Below are 26,147 nucleotides of genomic sequence, written 5' to 3' on the forward strand. Positions count from 1 at the left end.
ATTTTAAGTTTATGTGTAACTGTATCATTCTAATTTTATTTGACATGTAAATTGGCTTTATGAATAAACGAGTATGAGTATGAGCATGGGTACCATCATGTTAAGAGTTTATTTTCAGTAAAACCCGACAAGTAAAAGTATTCGGAATTGGAATTAGATTTTTAATTGAAGACCTTACTAAATTAATAAGTATTAAGACACGATTGTAAATTGTAATTGTACTGAATAAACAAACGAACTGAAACTGAACAATCACTGATAAAGTAGCTAAAATGACGGCCTCATCAATTTTGTCTTATTAATTTGTGAAATATTGCCGTTAAATCTGTTAATTTCAGTGCCGAATTATAGCAATCTCACATTTCTCATTTCCAATTTGTATTCAGGAGGTGTCATCGCTATAAAACAAGTACTAGCGAACTTGAGCCGTTAATTAAATTCAGTTCCCGCTTTTAATATAACTGAAGTTGCTTGTTAAGATTTAATATTATTTTTGTTTCTTCCCTACAGCGAGTAAAAAAATACTGGCCAAAGTCGAGAATATATATTGATAATAATATATTAGATACTCTAGTATATAGAAAAGAACAGAAAGATACATTAAAACCCTATTATTACAACGTTTTTTGGTGGCATAAACGGTCGTATCTTTTTTTACGTTTACTTAGAAGTTTGATTTTTTCACAGCTTCAAGGGACCGTAGACCTGAGTATATGGTTTAAATTTCAACTCGATATCTCCACGCGTTCTCGAGATAAAGGGTCTTGACAGACAGACGAACAGACGGACGGACGGACAGACAAACAGACGGGCAGACGGACGCACAGCAAAGTGATCCTATAAGGGTTCCGTTTTTTCCTTTTGTGGTACCGGAAACTTAAAAAGTAATTTCAACCAGAGTGTGTTGTTTTAGCAGAATTTAGAATAAAAATGTTTGCGTACAAAAATCATGGATATAGGTACCCCTATTGTGTGCAATAGTTGCACACAATGAAGCATGGTTTAACCTTCCTCGCACAAGGCGAGAATTGAGACACCAGCGCGCTGGTTTCCCACCCCTCGTCACCCATGGCATACTCCTGCCAGCTATGCGGTCGCGGTTGCCGCGGTTGCCGCGGTCGCATTGGACTTACTAGTCATTTGCATAAGCCCGAGACGGAATGCAACCCGACTGAAATTTGTATGGGGACTGCACCCCAACTGCAACGTCGGCGTTTGCATACAAGATGCAGTTGGGTTGCAGTCCGTCTGTACCGTACCGGCCCTAAGTGCGCACTCCTATGGACGCTGCTTAATCCATCATATTAGAGATGTTAAACATGACACCCCTATTTCAGTTTCACTGAATTTCAACCACAACAATAGATGTAGAATTTGATCCCTCTGGGATTAATAGGGGATATAGGTACTTATAGAACAATGGAATTAAATGGGTCCGGCCAAGCCTTTGTTTAGACTCCTACCGCACCTCTCATTGTCATATGCTTTGATTTCATAATAGTGCTGCTATTAAGAGCCCATCAACGTGCACACTAGCGCCTCTGCTAAATAATCGTGATTATTTAAATTTAACGAAAGATATTTCAAAAAGGGGTCCGCTACGTATCTTGTATTAAAGTAGCTTTTGAATACATCAAACTAGTTTCTATGTTGCTGGATTCGTCAATCTATGCGTCCAAAGTTAAAACGGCCGTTTTTGTTTTGAGTTCATAGATTGACGAATGCAGCAACATAGAAACTAGTTTGATGTATTCAAAACGTACTTTAATACAAGATACAGTACGTAGCGGCCCCTTTATCAATAATCACGATTATTTAGCAGTGGCGCTAGTGTGCACGTTGATGGGCTCTTAAGACGTTGGCTAAGTCATCCACAGTTTCTATGGAGCCATATTAACTCAAAGATTGAATAGATTTTTTTTTCTACCTTTGTTTTAAGAGAGCTCTTGATTAAAAACGGTTCGAGTAATCCCTATAGGATGATTTTGTAAAGGGTAGGGGAAGGGATAGGCACATAATATTACAATTCCACGTGTAACCTGATCCTCCCCCAACAACCTTAATTTAACACACGTGCGTGTAACAAAACAGCGGGGAGCATACACAGATTGAATAAATATGATGCAAAAGTAACTGTAATCCGTTGTATTGTTCGAAATAAAAACAAGCGACCAAATGTGAACATAATTATTTTTGAAAGCTCTTATAATTATAAATAAGTCCTAACTAAGGGGCATAACTGTGGTTTATACCTATACATCAAATTGTACTTATATAAAAATATTTTTCACCTCTCATGCAGACATCAGCTCGTTAAGTGTTGCCCCCTTGTAAAACTAATCATTGTTCCATAATGTTAATTTTTAGAGAGGAAAATAGGGAATACATTTGTATGAATAAGCAGTTAACCATTTTCCTCTTAAACATGCGTGACACTTATTAACCCTCGCATGTATTGTATAAACAAAGAGAACTCTCATAAATCCAGTTAAGCTTTGTAAAGTTAGCAAACAGCAATTTGAAATAGATACACAACTCTAAACAACATTTTACGTTGGCGTAATTTCCATGCATGAAATTGCTCAAATTATTCAAAGCTGTAGAACAACATTCGTTATCTTTTTAAGTATAGAGGAAGTTATCGTTGTTATATTTTTAGCGTCAGGGATACATTTAAGTGACATATTTTAATTCCGAATAAAATTTATAGGCATTGAGACCCAAGGAGATGGTACCTACTAACTTATGAGTCTTGCCCGAGTCATAATAGAATCGAGCTTTAAAACTAAAACAAGGTTTATCATACTTATGTTCCTATATAGACGGTTTTATGTCATAAGGAGCGATATGGTTTGCAGACAAAGCAGATTTATAAGGGTTCCTTGTTGCCAGCGTAACTTTTAAAAAGGCTTAAATTTGCCATGAGTCTAAGCCCTAACGCAATGCTACATTAGTCGGATTAAGGTTTCAGATACATAGCAAAAAACCTTATCCACGGCCCTTGGTTGACTCTTAGGGTTACTTAATATGAATTCTCATTTTAGGGACAATGGTAGTTATTCCAATTCGAGTTTCAAAGATTTTCTAGTAAAAATTCGGGACACGTAAATATTTATGTGGTGCCTACTGTAACAAATTAGATTTACTCTGTTTCAAGGGATAGAAAAAATGTATTGCTAAATATCAGGACCTCCATAAAATTTGTGTTATGTGGGCACCCTAGTGACATCTCTTTCATCCCCGATTACGATGAGGTGAGACTTAAAAAGAACCGTCGAATGGCAGTCGGATTAAAAAACCAGAGGTTCTTTTCGCTGGAAAATAAGTACGATTTTTTTTGATAAATCATATTTGAAGAACGAACGTTGTATTAAATTCGATATTTCCATTATGAAAAGAAGACACAGACTGAAAGCTGTATACATTTAGGTGTATATCAATTTTAATTTTTTGCATAAAAGTTAGAAAATATTTTGTTATTATTTACACAAAAAAGTTCAGGGAATATTTTATCTCATTTTTCGATGAAAGTAAACAAACATTAAGAGGCAAGAGGGCATCTTAATGTTTGTTTACTTTCGTCGAAAAATTAGATAAATTTAACTCCATTAACATTTCACGGCTTCGGGGAGAAAATTATTTCTCATTAATAAAACATTGTTCGAAATAAAGGTACCGGATACTTTTTCGACGTCAGGATATTATCCGCGAAATGAATTATGTAGGCCTAATTGAACGGCTTTTAGTATGGGACCAAATCAGAAAACGAAAACGAAACGAAATGATAATGTATGTATTTTAATAAGTCTATAAAAGTACGTAGATCAGCATTTATTTTACTTTGCGTTACAAATTTGTAATTATATATCTCGCAGGGGTCAAAAATCTATGGCTAAATCTAAATATCAGGACGTCCATAAAAGTCGTGTTGCCAGACGTATTTACCGTTCCTTGGTGAAAGAAAGGAAAAAAAAAATACCTCTAAGTTTTTGTAGTTTTTCTTTAACCTTTTAACCGCCATACTGATATACTTTTAACCGCCATACTGCTGATATATAAGACATACAAAATCGGGCTCATTTCGCCGCAGTCTGATAAATAGGACAAAACTTTGTGCAGAGGAGCCCGCTCGATGACAAATTATGTGGTCAGCTTTCCCATGCCTCCTTGCTGCTTCGCTATATCTACTGAGACGAGCATATTTCATTCGTTTCGGAGGTGTCAAATACCATTCAACGACCGGGTCCAGATTTTAGTCTGTACGTCACGACTCCCGAAGGCCCGAATTGAAGCAAGTAAGTACTTAAGCAAGTAAGTAAGTTCTTGACTTAAAATATTTGCTCTAAATGATGTAGTGACAAAACCTTCTCACTTGATCGTATTATTAATGGCGACTTTCATTATGTGTAATAAACACATTCGCAAATTAACTCAAAACCTAAAAAGGTATCTTAATTTCCAGTCAAAATTAATTGAAATTAGTTCTTGTAAGTTAACGTATAAAGTCCTAAATAGAAAAGCAAAATGCGACGACTAGGGGCTACACTGATTGCATCAGTCTACCCTTATCTTACATGGAGTCACGTTCGACGGACTAAATTAACGATCCTATTACACCCCGTGTGAGCTCATTAAGCTATACGCTGCTTGGGGAACGTTTAATATTCGTTATAATACCTTATTTACTACACAATATATAATTTGTAATGTTTTAAGGTTACGTAGGGTACGATACTCCCTAGGGAGTTATAGCATTTTTTTTATCATAATTTATGGTAGCACTAAAACTTTAGTTGACGAAATGTAAAGCGAGAGGTCGGCTTACTTTATATTTCGTCAACTTTACCTATAATCGTCTGTAATACTCCTTTAGTGAATACAATATAAATTTTATTGCACGACTTCAGAATAAAATTATGTAAATGGATGTCTGTCTTCATGTATTGTATGTGTGTTACATAATACATGAAGACAGAGGTAAACAACGGGCGGCCTTATCGCTAAAGAGCGATCTCTTCGCTCGATTATATTATATTGTCTAAAATTTCCTAGGGATTAAATATCGGGACTTATAGCAAAAAAGCGAAATCATTGATATGAGAGCATTTATTTTACAAGCTAAAATAAAACAGTCTGCTTAGAAAAAATAAGAGTAGATTTGTTGAATATAATACTTCAAATGTATTGCTATATTGGTCTGTAAATACAAATTTAGCTGGAAAATTTGTCTGGAAAAACACGGGTAGTAAATATCCGATATGAAAATTAATTAATAGTCATGTTTAAAGAATACAAATGGTAAAATTATAACATTATGCCAAAAATATTAAAGGCATGAATCCAAGAAAACAATTGGAAATAGTGTGTGAAATAATGGGTTAAGTGTGGAAGTAAAAGACAAAATTTGCCCTCATCTCAAGTAAGGTGGGACAAGGCAAAGCTAATGATTTTTTTGAGAGCACGGAACCTAAAGTATTTTATTTTGCATCGTCAACAACTGTCTACTTTAATGGGTTTTCTCTGATAGTATGTTCGATAGTTTAAGGGTTCTGACTGATTTTTTGTTCGATCCACGGTTTGTAAGAACTTATTCTAGCGAAACGCGACGGCTGGTATTTACAGTCGTTCGGTACAACAGCCAACACTCCCACCAGAGTGTCTTCAACGGTCAAGGCCCCGCCGACGTCTCCCTGCAAAGAAGAAACAACATTACAATTTTATCTTACTTCAACGCATGTCTATCAATGGCAATTGATATTAGGTCAATGGTAACATCTCGCAACTTCGAAATATGTTTGCCCGATGTTTCATTAGTCGAATTTTAATTTCACCGAACGCGTTTTTTTTTTCAAAATCTGTTCTATTGTCTGTTCTATGTCGTGGGAATATGTAACTCCTGTCGAAATAGTATCAATTGTTAAGAAAATGGAGATGAAGAAATCGACAGGTATTGACGATCTTCCAATCTCTTTAATCAAATATAATATTGACATATTGGCTGTACCATTGTCAATCTTTTTTAATAATTGCTACGAGGAAGGAGTATTTCCTGAGCAGTTAAAGGTGGCCAAAGTAGCACCGGTTTATAAAAAAGGCTTGAAAAGTGATCCACATAACTATAGACCAATTTCGCTCTTACCAATATTATCAAAAATATTTGAGAAATTAATTAAATCTAGACTTGTTGAACATTTAGAGTGCAATAATGTTATAAATGAAAGACATAATGGCTACCAAAAGAATGTAGGCACTAGTGATGCAATTGAGAGGCTTATTGATGATGTAGTTATTAACTTAAATAATAAATTCAAGGTTGCTGGTGTGTTTCTTGATCTGACGTCTGCATTCGATACGGTTGATCATGAAATTCTATTGTACAAGCTGAATTACTGTGGCGTCAGGGGCAAGGTATTAGAACTCTTCACATCATACTTGTTAAACAGGAAAATGCTAGTAGAGATGAAATCGATAGAAGATGGATGTCAGAAAGTATACCGTTCCAGATTTGCTAAAATTAATAAAGGGGTGCCGCAGGGCTCTATTCTCGGACCTATTCTTTTTGTAATATTTGTCAATGATTTAATTGATTGCATTTGTAAACAATTTGACGATGTTGGAGTAGTAGTCTTTGCAGACGACACAAACGCGATAGTTTCCTCAACTTATACAGAAGAACTGAACAATAAAGTAAATGCAGTGCTCAAATTGTTTCAGACATGGTTCAATAGCAATAATCTAATATTGAATATGAATAAAACAAAAGTTATGCTTTTTAGAACAACGTCTAGGAGTAGAGAGTCCCTACACGTTAACTTAGAAGGTTCTGACGTTGCCACTGAAGATTGCGTTAAATTCCTTGGAATACATCTAGATAGTGATCTTAACTGGAGAGAAGAACTCAAGTCGCTGGAAAATAGCATCAGCTCAGCTTGCTATGCACTAAGGAGCTTACGCGACGAAGTTACTATAAAGCAACTAACGTCTGTGTATTACGCATTAGTAGAGTCTCGGTTGCGATACAGCATTAAGTTTTGGGGCAAAGCTACAAATATAATATAAATAAAGCATTTGTTGCCCAAAAAGGTGCCATCAGAATCATGGTCCGAATCCCATGGTGGCAGTCGTGTAGGGAGCACTTTGCCCGGCTCAAAATTCTTACGGTACCCTGTCTCTACATTCTGGTCTTGCTGACTGGTGTGGTTAAACACTTAGACAGATACGAGACCGAGGAAGAAAGAATTTCTAGAATGAACACACGCAGGAAGGACTTGGACAATTTAATAGCGCCTAAATTGAAAGTTGTTCACCATTGTGCATGTCATATCAAGCAATAAAATTGTATAACTGCCTCCCCGTCGATCTGAAATCAATACATAATGTAAACAAGTTTAAATGCCGTCTAAGGGACCTCTTAATTACTAAATGTTACTATCAGGTTAATGACTTTATCTGTAATTTATAAGTTATTTTCCAATATGTTTGTATAATATTCATAACATGACTGAACTGACATAAAAGGCTTATTATTATCATTTTGTATACCTAGTTTAAGTTAAATGCATGTTGTTTATAAAAGTGTGATTAATTTAATTTAATTCAGTAGCTTGTAAGTTAAATTTCCGACATGATTGTAAAATTGTTATGGAATAAACTATCTTATCTTATCTTATTTTCAAAACTTTTGATAAAGGCATCCTGTAGAAACCTTGTCAGGTTAGGTTAGATTGGTGACCCTTCTAAAAATTCAACAGCTTTTAGAGAAAACGCGTTCGGTCAAATGAAAAGTTCGGGATTTTAATAATCGGCATAAAGTTTTCGGAGAAGTAACCGGCATGGCTGTGGGTAAAGTCTCTAACACATATAGGTATGTATATTATTCTTACATAACAACCATTATGTTTCTGGTCTCCAGCGCAGAGTTGAAGGTCACCTAAGCGTTTGTCCTCCTTCTTACACCAGTCGACATCAGAAATGGGGACTTCTCCCTGACGCAGCTCCTTTATTGATACATCATTCTGAAACCATATAAAATATTTCAATAAAAAAACTTCCGTGAGGCACAGACGTATTAAAATATTTGGGAGACCGAGGTTCGCTCGGGAAACATACATATAAAAACTCAATAATGCGCGTTTTCTTAGGAATAACTAGGTCTTATTAGCCATGACGCCAAGAATACAATTGGAAATAGTGTGTGAAATAATGGGTCAAGGGTAAAAGTAAAAGACAAAATATGCCCTCATCTCAAGTAAGATGGGATAAGGCAAAGCCTTTTTCTTTTGAGAGCACGGAACCTGAAGTATTTTGTTTTGCGTCGACAACAACTGTCTAATTTACGGGTTTTCTCTGATAGTAGTAAGTACATGATGAACTTACACTATTCTCCGCACCAAATGCTGTTAGTGTTGCAATTGTATCTCTAGAAAGTATAATGCTCCCGTCGTTCAACTCTATTTTAGCAACTGTATCACTGAATCGCAACGGCTCCTGGAGTCTTATTAAACAAATGCTTGGCTTCAAATCCTGAGGGTATTTGATAAGCTTATCAATTATTACGGCGCGTCCCAATTGCTCTTTCCTATTTGTACCTACGAAGCAATAGAGGTCTTCCCTGTGAACATAATATTAAAAATCAATTAGAAGTAACATTATTATTATTTCTTGCATGCAAAAAGCTAGTGTCATTCTATGGAACTTGCTAACTATGTAAACAAAAGTCACTAGTAATTCATCATTCAGAGACAGTTTTAATATGGCGGTTTGTTTACATAGTTAGCAGGTTCCATAAAATGACACTTTAGTTAAAAATATGTAGTAAGTACATAAATGCCTTCTCAACATTTTTGTTGATCGTTCGTACACGTTCATATCTGGAGTATTTGATTAAAAAACACATAGGTATGTAACATTCTTGCGGGAGATATCGCTCGGCGCCCCCCTAAGTTGCATCTATGAATGAATATTTGCTGTTAACCAAAGATTTCAGAAGTAAAGATAGGCCCGTTCATATAATTCTGAGCTAACAATATGTGCAAATGCGATTTGTGCATGTGCACCAACGAACTTGCCCACTTCGTAGTGCCCGTAAGGCCCGTCTTTACGAACTAATAAGTCAATGCTGTCAACGGGTAAGTCTCGGCAGCTCTGTTGTTGTTAGAGCGGCGTTCTAATACCCGGAGTCGCTTGATCTCACTCGACAATTTTAAAGGTTATAATATAAAGTATATCAGTACTTACGTTCTCTGATTGCAGCAGGTCGCAGAGGTCAGGATATACTTTTCGTGTATAATAACCCCGCCACAGGGAGCGTCCGGTTGGGTATAAAGTAAGGCCATGTATGGAGCTTGTTCAATATCAATGACGTTACCGCCAGTAACCCCTACATTCTTGGAACCTATAACTGTATAAAAAATAATTCATCGTGACTAATTTACATAATATATAATAATTAAGTTTAAAAACAGTTTAGTACTGAAAAACTACTCAAATTGACAGCCTCGTTTCTGCACTTACAACTCATTGCTACATTTGCATTAGAAAATATTTTTTGGAGTTGTTGAAAATAAATTTACGTAAGTATATCAATAGTTATTTGTACAACAAGTGATCAAAGTTTGATATTTCTTCAAGTGCTTATTTTGAGTCCCGTGCAAGCGAAAGATTCTATAATAGATTCACGAGCGTAGCGAGTGAATCTAATTTAGAATCTTGAGCGTAGTAAGGGACTCAAAAGCGCACGAGATGTAAATAACTTTGATCTCGTGTAGTACACAACATTTTTCACCTCAGCGCAGTGAGAACATACCTATTAGACAACTTGAAAAATGTAACCCTTGTTCATCACTTAATACCTGCACTCATGTTTTCTTAAGATATACAAACAATTAAGTTTAATTACCGCAATGGAACACAAAAACTAAACGTAACAATAAATTCCATTAAAATAATATAGAAATAACAAACATAATTAACTGACTATATAACTGACACTTCAATCGACAACTTTTTTTTGTAAAAAAAATCTTTGTAAGATACGGTCCGAATTGCGGATACGTACTATTTGTCAACTATGGTAGAAATTCTTAAAAGTAAAATAATTAATTTTGCGTGATGATCTTCTGTGTATTTTTTGAGTTCGTTATTTTAATTGTACAATAAAATACCTAAAATATAGTATTTTATCAGTTTTTATCAAATCTTAAACTTTATTTTTATTTATTAATTATTAAGAATTCATACTCGTACGTGGTTTGGAACGATGCGGTCTGAAGTTTTTCGGGGGTCTATTATAAACCGTGAATATACTGTTGAATGTCGTTTTAACTTTTTTTTGTCTGTTTCTTTTTGCTAACAGTGTGAAAGGGACAGAGATAATAGAACCCAAGTATTTCGAACTTTTATTAGACCCCGCATGTTGAAATGACATTTGACTATAAAGGTCACTTGAATGTCATTTTGTCTCACTCAGTGAGCAAAATCGCATTTTGCTCACTGTTTTTAAGAATCAAAGTTCCCTTGTTCGAGCTGCTGAGGTGAAAACTAAATTAAGCTGGTTTTTGGACAATATTAATATAGATTTTATTTAGTTACTGTTTAAGTTACTTACCAGAGCCCCATGCTGCTTGAAATAACATGCAACTGACGAAGACTACCGGTAGAACCCGAATCATGGTGACACACAATTTTAAACTGTGACCTGAAAGTCAAATCTCACCTATTATATACTTTGCAAAATAATTTAAAACAACACAAATTTTATTATCACTATAGATTTTATTATTATGATAAAAATAATGAGAGGAAAAGGCACTCGAAATAATTTGTAAATTATTGAATTTTATATCAGACTGTTGCTAACTAAAATACACGTAGGTACCTATAGTATGCAAAATATTTCGATCTAACATTAGAGTGAATAAGTAGATTAGGTATTTATGAGATTGTTAATTAGTTAAAATGTAAAATAATTGGTTAATGTAATGTAACTTTTTCGGTAATTTGACAAAACCTATAACCCGTGTGCATATTCAATTACTAGCTGTTGCCCGCGACTTCGTACGCGTGGATTTGTATATTATATTGGTGGTTATATATTCTACATTAGCTTAGAACATTATGCAGCAAAAGATCGCAGTAGGACGGTTAATAATTTTCAAAAACGCTGAAATTACTTTTCTTGTATTTTTATAAGTAATATATTTTTTTACCAAGTTTCAAGTTTCATAATTTGAACTCTATACGAACCCTCAACCCCTATTTAACCCTGTTAGGGGATGAATTTTACAAAACGCTGAAATTACTTTTCCTGTCTTTTAATAATATCCCCAAATACAAAGAATCAAGTCCCGCGCTCGAAAAAATGTTTGATATCCATACAAACTTTCAACCCCTTTTTAACCCCCTTAGGGGTTGAATTTCCAAAAACGTTGCAATAACTTTTTTTTGTAATCGGCTATTATGCCTTTCTAAGAAGTTTCAAAGTATTTGTAATGGATTCAAACTTTCAACCCCTTTTTAACCCTGTTAGGGGATGAATTTTCACAAACGCTCAAATTACTTTTCTTGTATTCTAATGATATGCGCATATATACAAAGTTTCAAGTGCCGCACTCAAAAAAATGTTTGATCTCCATACAAACGTTCAACCCCCTTTTCACCACCTTAGGGGATGATTTTTAACAACGCTGAAATTATTTTTTTTGTTTTTTTTATATGGCACCTTTTTATAAAGTTTAAAATTCCTAGCTTAAAATAAAACTTGTACCCCACACAATCGTTCATCCCCCTTTTAACCCCCTTAGGGGTTGAATTTTTCAAAATCGCTTCTTAGCTCTTGTACACTTTATAAATGCAACCTAGTGTGCAAATTTCAACTTTCTAGCATTTGTAGTTTCGGCTCTGCGTTGATGAGTCAGTCAGTCAGTCAGTGAATCAGTCAGGACACGTGCATTTATATATATAGAAAATATATATAGATATAAAAACTGTATGATAAAAATACTGAAAGATTTTCAATCCATAAATAATTATAATAGGTAAGGTAAAGTTAATACTTGGTCAACCAGTTCTTGACAGTAGAAAAAGGCGGCAAATTTGAAAAATGTTGGCGCGAAGGGATATCGTTCCATAGAAAATTTGAATTTCGAGCTTTTTTTTACTGACAAGATTTGGTTGACCAGCTATATATTGAAATCAAATTAGGTCACTATGGATTTACCTGACTACGTATTCTATCTAGAATAATTTATTGAAATTTACTTTAAAGATTTTCTTCTTTATTACCCAGGTGTGTGCAATATATACCGTTATTTACTTTGAGTTTAACTGTACAGAGTAGTGCGGCTACCACGAGTTTGGCAGTGACATAAACGCCATCGAGAACGTAATTTACTTTCTATGCATCTCGCTCTTACTCACATATTAGTGCGAGCGAGATGTATAGAAAGTAAATTACCTTCTCGATAGCGTTTATGTCAGTTTTGACACTGTCAGTGACTCACGGTACGGGCTTAGGTTTTCCAAGCTCTTTCGACTTTAGACACTGCCACTTTTCCTGATATTTTTCCTAAGTGACCACCTGCGTCCCTCTTAATTGGCGGTGTGACGTGGGTTCAGAGCTTAAGGATGTAGCGAATCACTTAAGGGACGCGGCATTTTGGGGGAGTAAGCAGTTCATAGTTATACATATATGGGACACCGAGTTACTTTGTAACATGGCAAACCTGCATAGTGCAGCCACCGCGCGCACTGGCCGGTTGTAAAATAAAAACTAAGCCATTCGGCCGTCTTTTGTTTTTTCTCATCAATTTTCTCTAGGAATTCTGTTGCAAATAGCACAGCTCTGATTTGATTTATTTAAATTGACTCGATGCTCATAAAAACTTAATACAAATAGGTTCGAAGGCTGCCACTAATGCAAGTAAAATTTATATTATTGTATATACTTACAGTATTAAGTTTCTGTTCATGTTTAAATTAAACCTAATCCAAGTCTTATTTGTACGTCACTGGTTCTTGTAACGAAATGAGGCTTGAGTTAAGTTCCGACCCGACGTCTAAGAACGTACGGTTGTTGCAGCCTTTACTTCTGCCTTAAAACTGAAGAGGTACTATTACTGTTGCTGTTTCTTTTGATGGATATTTGCTGCTGAAGTTTTTCTCTGCGTGGACCTTGCTGAGCCTACGTCATCGGATGCGGTAGCACCCGCGGCCAGAATTGATCTTTCGGTTCGACAAAGATCGGGATGCAAGAACGTTAAGGCCAGTGACGATATTTTATTAGTTTAGGCTTACGTACTGACGAAAATTATTTTATTTTATTGTACATGTTTTTAATATTATATTGTTTTACTATAAGAACCTAGTTTCATTTTCTACCGCTCTAGTTAGCCGGCTACAACTTTAACATATGTATGTCTAACTAGCTGTTGCCCGCGACTTCGTACCCGTGGATTAGTATATTTTCCCCATACAGATTTTGGACCCCCATTTCACCCCTTTAGGGGATGAATATTGAAAAATCCTTTCTTAGTGGACCCCTAGTCCTTATAAGGAACCTACTTGCCATATTTGGACTTTCTAGTCCCAGCGGTTTGGGCTGTGCGTTGATTTAAGTCAGTCAGTCAGGTCTTTCACGTTTATATACATATATAGACTAGCTGTTGCCTGCGACTTCGTATGCGTGGATTTGTATATTGGTGGTTACAGATTCTACATTAGCTTAGAACATTATGCAGCAAAAGATAGCAGTAGGGACTGTTAATCATTTGTTAATTATTATACACAACCTGGCTACGAAGTTTCAAGCCCCTAACTGAATAAAATTGTTCTCGATATAATCCCTCTCAACCTCCAGCATATTTTCAAGTCCACTATTTAGTAAAAACCTACTATCTAACTACCTATTTACGAAGTTTGAAGTTCCTAGCTTTAAATAAAATTTGATTTCTCTACCAACTTTCAACCCCTTCTTAAACCTTTTAGGGGATGAATTAAAAAAAAAAGCTGAAATTACCTTTAATGTATTCTAATAATATGCCTTTATACAATGATTTCAATCGTGCCGCACTCAAATAAATGTTTGACCTCCAAGTAATTTTCAACCCCTTTTTTACCAGCTTGAGGGACGAATTTTCAAAAATGCCGAAATTACTTTTCTTGTATTCTAATAATATGCCTTTATACAAAGTTTCAAGTCCCGTACACAAAAAAAAATGTTTGATCTCCATACAAACTTTCAACCCCTTTTTCACCACCTTGGGGGATGAATTTTCAAAAACGCTGAAATAACTTTTCTTGTATTCTTATAATATGCCTTTATACAAAGATTCAAGTCCCGCACTCAAAAAAATGTTTGATCTCCATACAAATTTTCAACCCCTATTTAACCCTTGTAAGGGATGAATTTTTAAAAACGCTGAAATTACTTTTCTTGTATTCTTATAATATGTTATACAAAGGTTCAAGTCCCGCACTCAAAAAAATATTTGATGTGCATACAAACTTTCAACCCCTTTTTCATTACCTTGGGGGATGAATTTTCAAAAACGCTGAAATCAGTTTCCTTCTCTTTTATTATAATACCTTTTTACGAAGTTTCAAGATCCTATCTTACAATAAAATTTGAAGCCCAAGACAAACTTTCATCCCCTTTTTAACCCCCTTAGGGGTTGAATTTTTAATAATGTTCAATTAATGTTATTTTTTTATTTTATGTACGCGTTTATAAGAAGTTTCAAAGAATTCGTAATGGATTCCATCTTTCAACCCCGTTTTAACCCTGTTAGGGGATGAATTTTTTAAAACGCTGAAATTACTTTTCTTGTATTTTAATAATATGCCCATATACAAAGTTTCAAGTCCCGCACTTGAAAAAAATTTCGATCTCCATACAAATTTTCTACCCCTTTTTCACCACCTTAGGGGATGAAGTTTAAAAAACGCTGAAATTATTTTTTTCTATTTTAATAATATATCTTTTAACGAAGTTTAAATTTCCTAGCTCAAAATAAAACTTGAACCCCATACAAACTTTGGACCCCCATTTCACCCCTTTAGGGGATGAATTTTGAAAAATCCGTTCTTAGTGGACCCCTAGACCTTATAAGGAATCTACTTGCCAAATTTGGACTTTATAGTCCCAGCGGTTTGGGCTGTGCGTTGATTTAAGTCAGTCAGTCAGTCAGTCAGGTCTTTCACGTTTATATATATAGATTTATGTTACCGTCTATTAATAGTCTTTATCGATTTGTATAATTATAGTCGTTATCGTTACATGTATGAAAACTTATCATTTGCCATTTTCGTGTAATTTTTAATACTTCCAATAAAAATTGTAAACACTGATTAATTTAATAGATCTGCCACTTATATCCCAAGCGGTTGGTAAAACGGCGATTTTCTTAATAAAAGTTAGCTGAGAGTTGTAGGACTAAAACTTGTTTATATGTATTACATTTTTACTTACTTTTAACATACCTACCTAATACGAATCAGCTTCATATTGTATCAAGCCGTTAAACAGTAGACCTATAATTCACTGATTTCGTACAAACAAATAACTCCAATGAAAAACCAAAACATTTATCCGTTTTGGTTTTCCATTTGTTCCTAAAATACGGAATGTGCAAAGTTTCCAAACCCGATGATTCGCGCAAATGGGAAATGTGGGGCCTAACGTAATACAAAGGAAACTTTTAAATTAAATTATATTTGAGGAACTTTTTCTTTTAACATGATTTTACTATTATAGGCTTTTAAAACCACTCATGTTCAGGAATCAAACAACGTTGTTCAATATTCGATGAAAATAAACAATAAACAATACAACCTCATTGTAAGCAATTTAGCACTTACTCTAATGATTCTCTATTCAGCCAGCAAATTGTCAGTCGACCAAGTTATTTTGACCTGTCAATTGCACGAGTTTTCGTTTAATTGAAGCTCTATACAGGGTGATTTCGGGGTCTAGCAAGAGAACAAGACATCATACAGTTTTCAAAGTTGACCCGTACTTATGTTGTTAATTATTGTTTATCACCAATAATGATGATTATTTTTCAACACAGAAAAAAACATTTTTGCATATAATTTTGTCACCCTACTCAATGTGACTTCTTGTCGCTTTCCATACAGCGTATGTCAAAATTCATAGGGTGACCATGATTACTTAGTATAAGATTAATTTTACTTGAAAAATGAGAAAAATTAAACTAATTATCGTTTAATCATATACTACCATGATAATGTAGATCATTAACATGATAATGTAGACAAATATTGAGAGCCCTTTATCTTAGTTAAGTAAATTATATTACGTCTTATAGGAATGTCTCATATCACGAAGACGGGGTGCATGCGGAATCTAGACTCTAACACCTCATTATAAGAGACATGAATGCCGACTTCGTGAAATGAAATACTCCATAGTTTAATATAATATATTAAGAGTAAATATAAGAGCGATTACAGCGGCAGTTAAGCCTCAGGGGGCTTTGTTCGCTGTCATAATTTTTTGAATGTAAATATTTTGTGTTAATAAATAAATGAAAAAAAAAAAATTATAGTCAGAAAAGGTGGTTCTGGATCGTGACCTAGAAATTACCCTGTATTCTAAGCTCTGGCGACAAGCGAAGCCATTGTTCTATTGGAAATTTGAAATTGGACGTTAACGAGCTTCGAGTAAAAAGATTCTTTGATTAATGTTCATAGTCAGACGCTTTTGAGGTAGTTTTTATATCACTCTCTTTATTTAAATTATTAAGTTGGTACCTACCTATTTACATAAATACATTAATCTGAGTTGTTATCAAATTCAAATAGGTAAGTGGTTTATTATAAGTTATAACCGTCGATCAAACTAAAAGATACAAGTACCTACGTTATGTCTTAAATAAATACTATTACCATACTATTACAGTCATGTGAGTCATGTTTTTTAAAAGCAACGTGTCGAGCAATTATGTATGTAAAAACGTAAATTACATTAATTTCTTATTCAATAAGACTAAGTATTAAAGTAATACGAGTATACAGTAATGCGACGTCTAATAATAACCTCGAAAGTCAGAACATCAGTATGTTCTCTCGGAAAGTTTCAAAAATTGCGAAAATACCACTTGGAAAAATTTCGGGAACATCCAAAACGAAAGATAATATATCCTTTCCTTGCAAACTTGCTGCAACTTGCATATTCGGACTCGGAAGTGATGTCTATTTACGGAACTCAGACCATAAGAAAATTTCTTCCTTTCTTCATCACTTTCACCAGTCAGGTAAAAAGATATAAGAATTTGTCATAACACAAATAACTACTTAACAAAATCGTGAACTCTAAGTGAAGCATGTTTAAAATTACAAAGTTTCTAATTTGATCAGTTAAAAGACAAAGTTGGAGTCGTTTCGTTTTTATAAAATCGTCAGCTGTAAGCGCCTGACGGAGTCTTAAACTTCTCCACATTAATTAAATCTTGCCTTGCTTTATCAATTGCCTTTATTTTTTAGATATTTAGCGAAGCTTTATATAATGTGGCTATAAATCCAGGTGAGGTACGGGGGGGATGACAAGGAAATGCCTACTTGACAAGTTGTTTCCACTATTATGTTTTTCTTACCCACACCAAACTGTTACAACAGTTTCATTATTTCTTTATCTCAAAAGGAAAAAAACGTTATATCTGTCTGTCTGTCCGGTGCTCTTATTATATTACTAAAATACAGAACCCATAAAGATAGCAGTGAAGTTTAATTAATAGTAAAGTCTTCAAAAATTTTCAATAAATTCTTGTTATCGTGATTCTGAAGTACCTATCGCGTTTCAGCAAGCGAAAACTTTTAATGACTTAACTTTTAACTGAGTCTTTGAAATATTGTTACACGACGTAAACTTTTTCAGCAACTGTATGTTTTAACTACCTTCTGCCCACGACTTCGTTTGTTTATCCCACGCAGATGATGACCATATATTGATAAAAAATATCATTTGTCCTTTCTCGGGCCTCAAACTATCTCCATACAAAATTTCAACTAAATCGAAGGATGGTAGGATTAATCGTTGCATTGAAATAAGTTTTTTGGACTTATGCGTCCTGGAGCACGTTTCTCAAAAGCTTGTAACTTGTAAAACAAGTGGAAGTCCCTTTCTAACAAAAGCTGTCAAAAAGTGACATCCGCTTGTATTATAAGTTACAAGCTTTCGAGAGGCCCCTGTAGGTACTCGTCAAAACCTACCGCCGTGGCTTGTCAAAACACAAACGAAAAGAACATGTAAAAAACCTTATAATGCGCCTGTCTATCGAGCGGGGTTACCTTAACAACGCTATAAAATAAACATCACTTTCATCCAAGTACTGACCCCGCCCGACGTTGCTTAACTTCGGTCAAAAATCACGTTTGTTGTATGGGAGCCCCACTTAAATCTTTATTTTATTCTGTTTTTAGTATTTGTTGTTATAGCGGCAACAGAAAATTCATCATCTGTGAAAATTTCAAATGTCTAGCTATCACGGTTCGTGAGATACAGCCTGGTGACAGACGGACGGACGGACGGACGGACGGACAGCGGAGTCTTAGTAATAGGGTCCCGTTTTTACCCTTTGGGTACGGAACCCTAAAAAAGGGATCAAAGCCTCTCGTCCATTGTTTTCCCGGGGCGCAACGTAGGCGCTTAGGTTGCTGGCTGTCACCCAAATATTTGTAAGCTCACACGGGACTAACAATGAAACTCACAAAATTTTATTGTTCGGCCATTTTGCGTTTTCATCACATTGGTCTTTTCCACCAAAGGGAATTTGAAATAGAGGCGGATTGTCAAAGTAAATTATGTAGCCACAGTAAATTCACTGCCATCTTTTGACAAAAGATTTAAACTGTTAGAACGCCATTTGACTTTGACCCTTATTCTTTCACTGATATGTGTTAATTTGTCAAGCATTGAAATTCATCTACCCAAGAGTAGGCCAAGGTATGGTGCAGTCTTTTCGAGCGATGGCGCCATAACCTTCTTCCTTTATTCACTCTATTCTCTTTGCTTGTACTATTATCTACAAGAACAATAAAGACATATGCGATCAATATGTTTTAAAGCAATTCTCGATACAGAACAAACATTTCTGAATAGACACACTAAAATGGCATTGTCCTCATAATAAAACTAGTTTTACTGGATATATTTTATTCATATAACAATGTAGGGAGAATGGGGGGAAAGAGTATGTCGCGAATGAAACTTTTTATCTGCATTTTTATATGCAGTATCTAAACGCAGAAAGAAAAGCGAAATAACTCAATAACATAAAAATAAAACTCAAGCATAGCAACAATATAAAGCTATATAGGGATAATATATGGAAACAGTATGTATGTAGGGAAGCATGTAAGAGTTAGATATGGTTGAATTAGTAGTTAGCAAGACGCCAGTCAGGCGGGGCGGGGTATGTTTGGACTCAGTCCAGCGTTGCGGAACAAACGTCCCTTAGTTTGTAGAAACTTGTTAGTACGATTGCATTAGACAGAAAAGAACAAGGCTAGATGAATAAGATAAATAAAGAGCCTTGCTTAGATAGTTTAAATTTTAAATGAAGTAATGAAAAAGCTCATGTCTGGGTGAAAGATGTGTTTGAAGGGGAGGGGTCAGATTGAGAATATTTGGTTGCTGACACAATTAGATTGCCAGTAGTAGATTAAATTTCTTTCTACTTTTTCTTCTTGATACTCGTGTAAAAGAGATATTCGACCCTAAAAATTATATTTCCTATTAAAAGCGATTCAGTATTTTTTCCTGTCATTTCAGAGCATGCAGTAACCTGTACTCAAAAGATGTAATAGTACCTATACATATACATATGTTCTATAGCAAGGACCCATAAGCAAACTTTACATACGAGGCAAAGGTTTAATAAAGGTTGGAGTTGACTTTAGGCAGCCTTTGTTCGGCCAGGCCAAAGGCACAATAAGGCTCCCGTCACACGGGGTCGTAACATGTAGTTACATAATAATTTATCTTCTTTAGAAGTCTGCTTCTAAATATAGGCCATTATGATGTTCGCGCTTTCGTCGCCTGTCATAGTGGTAGTCACGTTTTAATATGTGTGCGAGGATGACGGATGGTAAGTGCGGTATGTCATAGAAGACCAACCAGTGTTGGCCGAACGTTAATTGCAATCGACCTAATGGTACCAGTACAAATTGATCCGTAAACCGTAACGGACGAATACAGTTTACGGTTAAATTTGTAATGGTTAATGGTCAAGAATAGTCAGTTGCATTAACGTTTCGGCCAACACTAAGACCAACTAACGTACAGGATACGTTCAGATCTCGCAATTCAAAGCGCTCCGTAAGTACATTCACGAGTAAGTATGTACATATATAACTTATAATATAAGTCCATAGAAAACAAACCTAGTTACGATATTATTTATCTGTAGTCTTTGATTTACCATACGGTTGGCTAGTACATTTTTGTATTTAATATAAAATAAATAAATAATGTCCACACACAACGGTGTGATAAAAGGCCTTAATTTTAGTGGTTGTTTACATAACGCTTTGCTGCCCGTAACCAGTTTAGCGCGCATTTATTGCCCTGTTTCATAGCAACTCTGCTTCCTGGCGAATATAAAGCAAGGGGAGCCTTTATCTATTTATGTTTGTGTTGTTTAATTATTCATTAAAGGCCCATCGCCGAGTAAGATGTATTTTGAACCTTATTACAAAGGAGTTAGAATTTAAATGAAAATAATTATGTAAACATACTTTTGATGGCGACTGTACGATTCACTATTCACAGTGGCTGGTCTCATTGATTCTAAATCACTCTTCCATCCCAAATCAGTCGCCCGGCAATTTATTTAATGACGATAAAAGCTGGTGTAAGGATATTTGGATAGAAACTAGTTCAGCAGTTAAGTAGAGGTACCCGCCTGATCTGACGATGATGGTATCCTCACCACCACCTCACATTTAAATTACCACATCTTTCTGGACTGCGGCAAATAGTTACCATTGAGTGCTAGCTCGTGTTACGGCAGCTCTGGTTGAATATGAAAGGCACAATAAAATTCAATGACGTCGTTTCATTGAAAACCTTTGGATGTGAGATAGGTGTTAAAATGTTAACGGATTGTGATGGCCGCTTTCCGATGATAAAAGTGCCTGGCGTCCGCCAGCTCGTTCAGTGGACGACATTCCAAAGATCGCAGGACACTTTTGGATGAGACTAGCTTATAAGACCGCGAAAAGTGGCGTACACGAAGAGAGGCCGATACCCGACAGTTGCCGACAGGACACTAAACCAGAAGATGGTCATTAAATAAAAAAGATGATCATGACTTCACAACCATCAGTGATACTCACGGATTGTATACTTCTTGTCGCAGTGACGTGTGTTCCTTGTACTCTGGGACGTACGCCGTTTGTACCGCATTATGGATTCTGCAACAAAACAAGTACATTTGAAAATAATAAAAATAACATGGCTAACTAAAAATAAATAGAATTTAGGAGACTGCCCACAAGCCCGATATAAAGTGGAGCGTTCGTACGAGTACGATTCGAGTACAAAATATGAAAACACGCATACCTATACATTTCGACATGTCAGTAAAAGTCGTTGATCTTAGTGCTATTACAAAAATATTCCTTATACGAATGAACTATAGATCATGTTAGATGATTACGCGTGCTACGGATTGAGCTATCGATTCACAAACCACAGTTTCCCTACGCCAGTAAAAAGCATTCGGAATTCAAAGCAAAAGTTAACTCAACAACTCAACCATTCCACTCACAAACATTTTAATCAACATGAATATATCCTCTAGCCCATACGTCAAACCTTGCCAAGCAAAATAAAATTTTATTCCGTCAACACAAAGTTCAAATTAGAATGGAACAGGAGACCTTTTTATAGGTCTCTGGGCGGCTAGAGGATATGCTAACAAACTTTCAGTCAAATTACAAACTAGACGTTGTCATAACTACAATTGTTTCGACTGGGATCCAATCTCGTTAGAGAAGTTGTGTCAAATTTAAATTGTATAAGTTTGGCACACTAACGAGCTATAACTCGAGTCTATTGGACTTGTCAGGTAGTTTTGATTCGGATAATTTTGATGGGCATCAACTTCGGAATTAAATCATATTAAAACATCAGGCGAGCAGATTTAGAACTATTTTAATTTGGTATCTACTTTAACCTCAGCCCACAAATTAAAACTTGCCAAGACAATGCAATTTCAATTTCCCAAAATGAAGATTCAAAATACAATGGAATGGGAGAACTTTTTGTAGGCCTCTAGGCGGCTAGAGGTTAAAATTAGCCGACTATAAATTAGTCGAAAAGTAGCCGAAATATAATTATTTAGACGTCAAATAATTTTAGCCACATAATTATAGAAATCTAATTTTTGAAGTGAAAACTTCTTTAGCGGCGCTGTGCAGTTTTTGAGGTGGGGGAAAAAATGTTAAACTCGAAACAGCGTAAGGCGTAAGGAGTAAGGCGTAACCCTCTCTTTCTACCGCGCGGCGAAAATGTATGCCTGAGCCTGCTGTTTCGTTTTTATTCACCAAAGAACTTTAGTTATAACGTATCATAATCAGGTCAATTATTTAAAACTGGATATTTATATTAAGCAATAAAGCTCAATGTTCTAATCTTGTACCTACGGGCTGAAATACGAGGATCTCACAGTTACATTATAACGTTATATCACTCCAATATAATTAAATAAAGCTACATCTTGATGAAATCGCCATAAAAGTGAACTCTGGTGAATATAACTCAAAATATCATGACCAAATATATTTAGATGCAAGGTCTGCAAGGTAACTTTACAATTTCGATTCGAATTTTAAACAATTAACGCTACAAATTTAAGCTCACTGGCCAGCAATTTCGGAACTAAAGTTTTTCAATAGAAAGGAGGATGGGTCAATTATACATAGTGCTGCAGACATTTTGGACTAGTCATTGAGTTTTCACTTCTGTCGGCACTCCTGGAGTGCAATCCGTTGTTTTTTTTATAATTTACAGCAAAATATTGTAGTACCTATTTGGAATGAAAAACTGAAAAAATATTGGTACTTATCACCTGTAGGTATACCTATATACTCATATTATAATAAGTAAGTAGTTTAGTTCCGGATATGATCAAATTACTTAATTGTACAGTCACCTGCAATAATATGTTACTCATCGAAGGCCGCAAAAATATGTGACACGCTCTTATGAATCTACAAATAAGATCGTGTCAGATATTTTTGCGGCCTTCGTTGTGTAACATATTATTGCATTTGACTGTACGTATTGAGATAAGTATTAAGAAATGTTAACTGCCACACATATCAATCACTCGTTTCATTTGTTCTCGTGAGCCATCGTGAATGGATTTTAACCCGATGACTATTTTGGCAGCATCCTCCAAATTAACAGCTGCGTTTGGTAGACAATAGAATTTTCGCTTGAACGGGCAATTGGCTTGATTACGGATTCCGCGCGGGCTGAATTGCCATTCCGGTATCCACAGGCACTCAGGAATTTGTTGTGCAGCTTAAATAACTAAATAGCAAAATTTTAAAACTACACCGCCGGCCTACACTTGTATTTTGTACAGCCTCCTCAATTTTGATAGTCGGTTTAAAAGCCTAGTAATATATGTGATCGGTTGACAAGTAATTCTTCAAAATAGGTTTAGTTGTTTTTGGATATTTTGTGTTTTTTTTTTTTTCAAAATGCCTGAGCCATGAGGGATCATGAGGTCTACTCATAGAGCAATTAATTTAGTAGTTTTGTTAGTGGGTAGGTACCTACTTCAACTAACTTAGCGACAATAACATTTGGTTAAATATTCACAAGAAACTCTTAATTCATCAGCAAAGTAAAGGTTGAAAGTCTGCATTAGACATAATATAACTAGGCCATACATAACAATAACAGGGAAAACGGTTTTTGATGCAGATTGATAATTTTTACTTTGTTTCTGATCTAATTGACGGATAAATCCAGACTGCATCCAGCTCAGAGACGATAGATTATGGTAGGGACAGACAGGGGATTATAGTCAAAGCCGGCTGTCAAACTGCCAACATGGGTGATTAGCTAGCTGACTGATGCTATATCGAGTCACAGAACAGTAAACATTTGAGCTAGAACTTCCAACTTTTTTCTGGCAATAAAGTTCCAAATTAACTTTTTTTCTGCTGTTGCTTCTCTGTATCTTACTAAATCTCTATTTTTCTTATTTTTGAAGTGAAAACTTTTTTAGCGGCGCTGGGCACTTTTTGAGGTGGGGAAAAAATGATAAACTCGAGACAGCGTAAGGCGATCACGTGACCGTAAGCCCCGTAAGGTGGCCACTCATAATTTAAATGGCATTTAAATCAATAAAGAAAAACTCAATGTTATTTGACATTTATGTTGCGGACTCCTTTCCAAGACTCTTTACCTATGTTCAAATAATTTGACGTTGTCATGGCAGTATGTATAAACCGGTCAATGAAAAAGTGTGATCTTATTTGAGAATGATAATAATATATAATAAATAAATAGAATACCTCCGCTAAACGTATGTATCGTGTTACCGGGCGTCGGTAACATAGTGAGGTGAGTTTTCACTTCTATCGGCACTCCCGGAGTGCAACCGTTGTTGCTTGTTTTAACCATTTCGCGATACACACAACACAAAACACATTTCTCCGGGAAACTATGATATCGACTATGATGTAGCCCTACTAGCATTAATAAGTTAATTAACATTGATATAAAAGAATATGCCTATCTAACATACATTCTCTGCGCACCTGAAAATCATTTTTTCTACTCCCGTACTTTTATTTGTCATTTAAAGGGTCGTACACACACCTTTAAACCCCTATTTTATAGTTGTCAAGACAAGTCTTTAATCTATTCCCCAAAAAAGTATTTGTGCATACATGCAGTATCTTTTTGGTACTTTTACGATACTTCGTGTAATCACCACCTAAAAAATATTGTATGAAATATATTGTTACCAACCTTATTTTCTGACTGTCAACATGCGAGTAAAATCAGATTGTGTGGATCCTTTATTGCTCAAAAACGATTGCCTTGAATCAGTCTCCAAGTTTGTATATCTCGGCAGTACACTAACATGTCAGGGAGGTGCAGACGAAGACGTCGAGAGCAGAATTAAGAAGGCAAAAGCTGCATTTCCTCAACTCAAGCCTGTCTGGGATTCAAACGTCCTCACTCGCCGCGTAAAAATCTCCTTCTTCGAATCCATCGTCAAGTCCGTGCTGCTCTTCGGCTGTGAGACGTGGAGAGTGACAAAGGGGCTGACACACAAGCTACAAGTGTTTGTCAATAAGTCCCTCCGGTCGATCCTCCGCATATTCTGGCCGAAGACCATAAGAAATGAGGATTTTTGTGGAGTATGTGCCGACAACCTCCGATCGCCCAAGAAGTTGCGTTGCGGAAGTGGAGATGGATCGGTCATACCCTGCGAAGAGGAGATACGAACAACGCCAGTATCGCGTTCGAGTGGCGGCCTCAGGGCGGGAAGCGAGCCCGCAAACGCCCTGTGCACACCTGGAGGCGCAGCGTAGAGAACGAGCTGTCAGCCGTAGGACTGAACTGGAGCAAGGCCAAGACGGTTGCTTAAGATAGGAAGGCGTGGAAGGATCTTGTGGAGGCCCTATGCACCTCCGGGGTGCCCTAGGACAGACAACAACAACAACCTTATTTTAAATGTCATCTCTGACAAATAAGTGAACCATAGACATCTTTTTTTTTTAATTTCATTCATTCATTCATTCTTTTCCCGCCCGTACCCTCCATTTTTGCTACTTCTTGAATTAAAAATATTTGTTAAATTTACAATTTTATTTCAAAGTAAGTGCTTGTTCGTAGAAAAAGTATTGTATGCAACGTTGTTTAACTGAGTCAAAAAATACTCGTGGCGTCTTTATTAACAATTTTCGGCTTCGCCTCAAATTGTTACTCACGCCACTCGCCTTTTTTGACCTCTCTTAAACAACGGTTGCATAAAATACTATAAATAATTCGAATATAACCTCATTTAATCTTAACATTTTAGGTTGTTGTCTGTTTGTGTTTAAAGAAAACATTAGAAACTAATTTTCAGAAGACTTCTTCAGTGTCAGAAACCATT

General features: G+C 35.7%; 2 protein-coding genes across 2 annotated transcripts in view; both read right to left on the reverse strand.

Moving 5' to 3' along the window:
* The window catches only part of LOC134656941 (ras-like protein family member 10B), a 44,585-nt gene that overhangs the window by 18,021 nt on the left and 417 nt on the right, over positions 1–26,147 (reverse strand). The window contains exon 2 of the mRNA XM_063512500.1: positions 21,355–21,432. Within this exon, the coding sequence (XP_063368570.1) occupies positions 21,355–21,424 (70 nt within the window). The 5' untranslated portion in view covers positions 21,425–21,432. The remainder of the gene's footprint in view (positions 1–21,354; positions 21,433–26,147) is intronic.
* Positions 5,541–9,520, reverse strand: LOC134657072 (trypsin-1-like). Its single transcript, XM_063512624.1, has 5 exons — positions 9,514–9,520; positions 9,238–9,400; positions 8,377–8,611; positions 7,884–8,015; positions 5,541–5,690 (listed from the first exon to the last, which is right to left on the reverse strand). The coding sequence occupies exons 1-5, from the start codon at positions 9,518–9,520 to the stop codon at positions 5,541–5,543; spliced, it is 687 nt and encodes a 228-aa protein (XP_063368694.1).

The sequence above is a fragment of the Cydia amplana genome, chromosome 19 (genome assembly GCF_948474715.1).
Source record: "Cydia amplana chromosome 19, ilCydAmpl1.1, whole genome shotgun sequence".
NCBI lineage: Eukaryota > Metazoa > Arthropoda > Insecta > Lepidoptera > Tortricidae > Cydia > Cydia amplana.

Excerpts from the sequence above, each read along its gene's own strand:
- LOC134657072 (XM_063512624.1), bottom strand. Across the intron at positions 8,016-8,376 it reads CATTTGGTGCGGAGAATAGT|AATGATGTATCAATAAAGGA; the intron begins GTAAGTTCATCA and ends ATATGGTTTCAG. Across the intron at positions 5,691-7,883 it reads AGAAACATAATGGTTGTTAT|GGAGACGTCGGCGGGGCCTT; the intron begins GTAAGAATAATA and ends TCTTCTTTGCAG.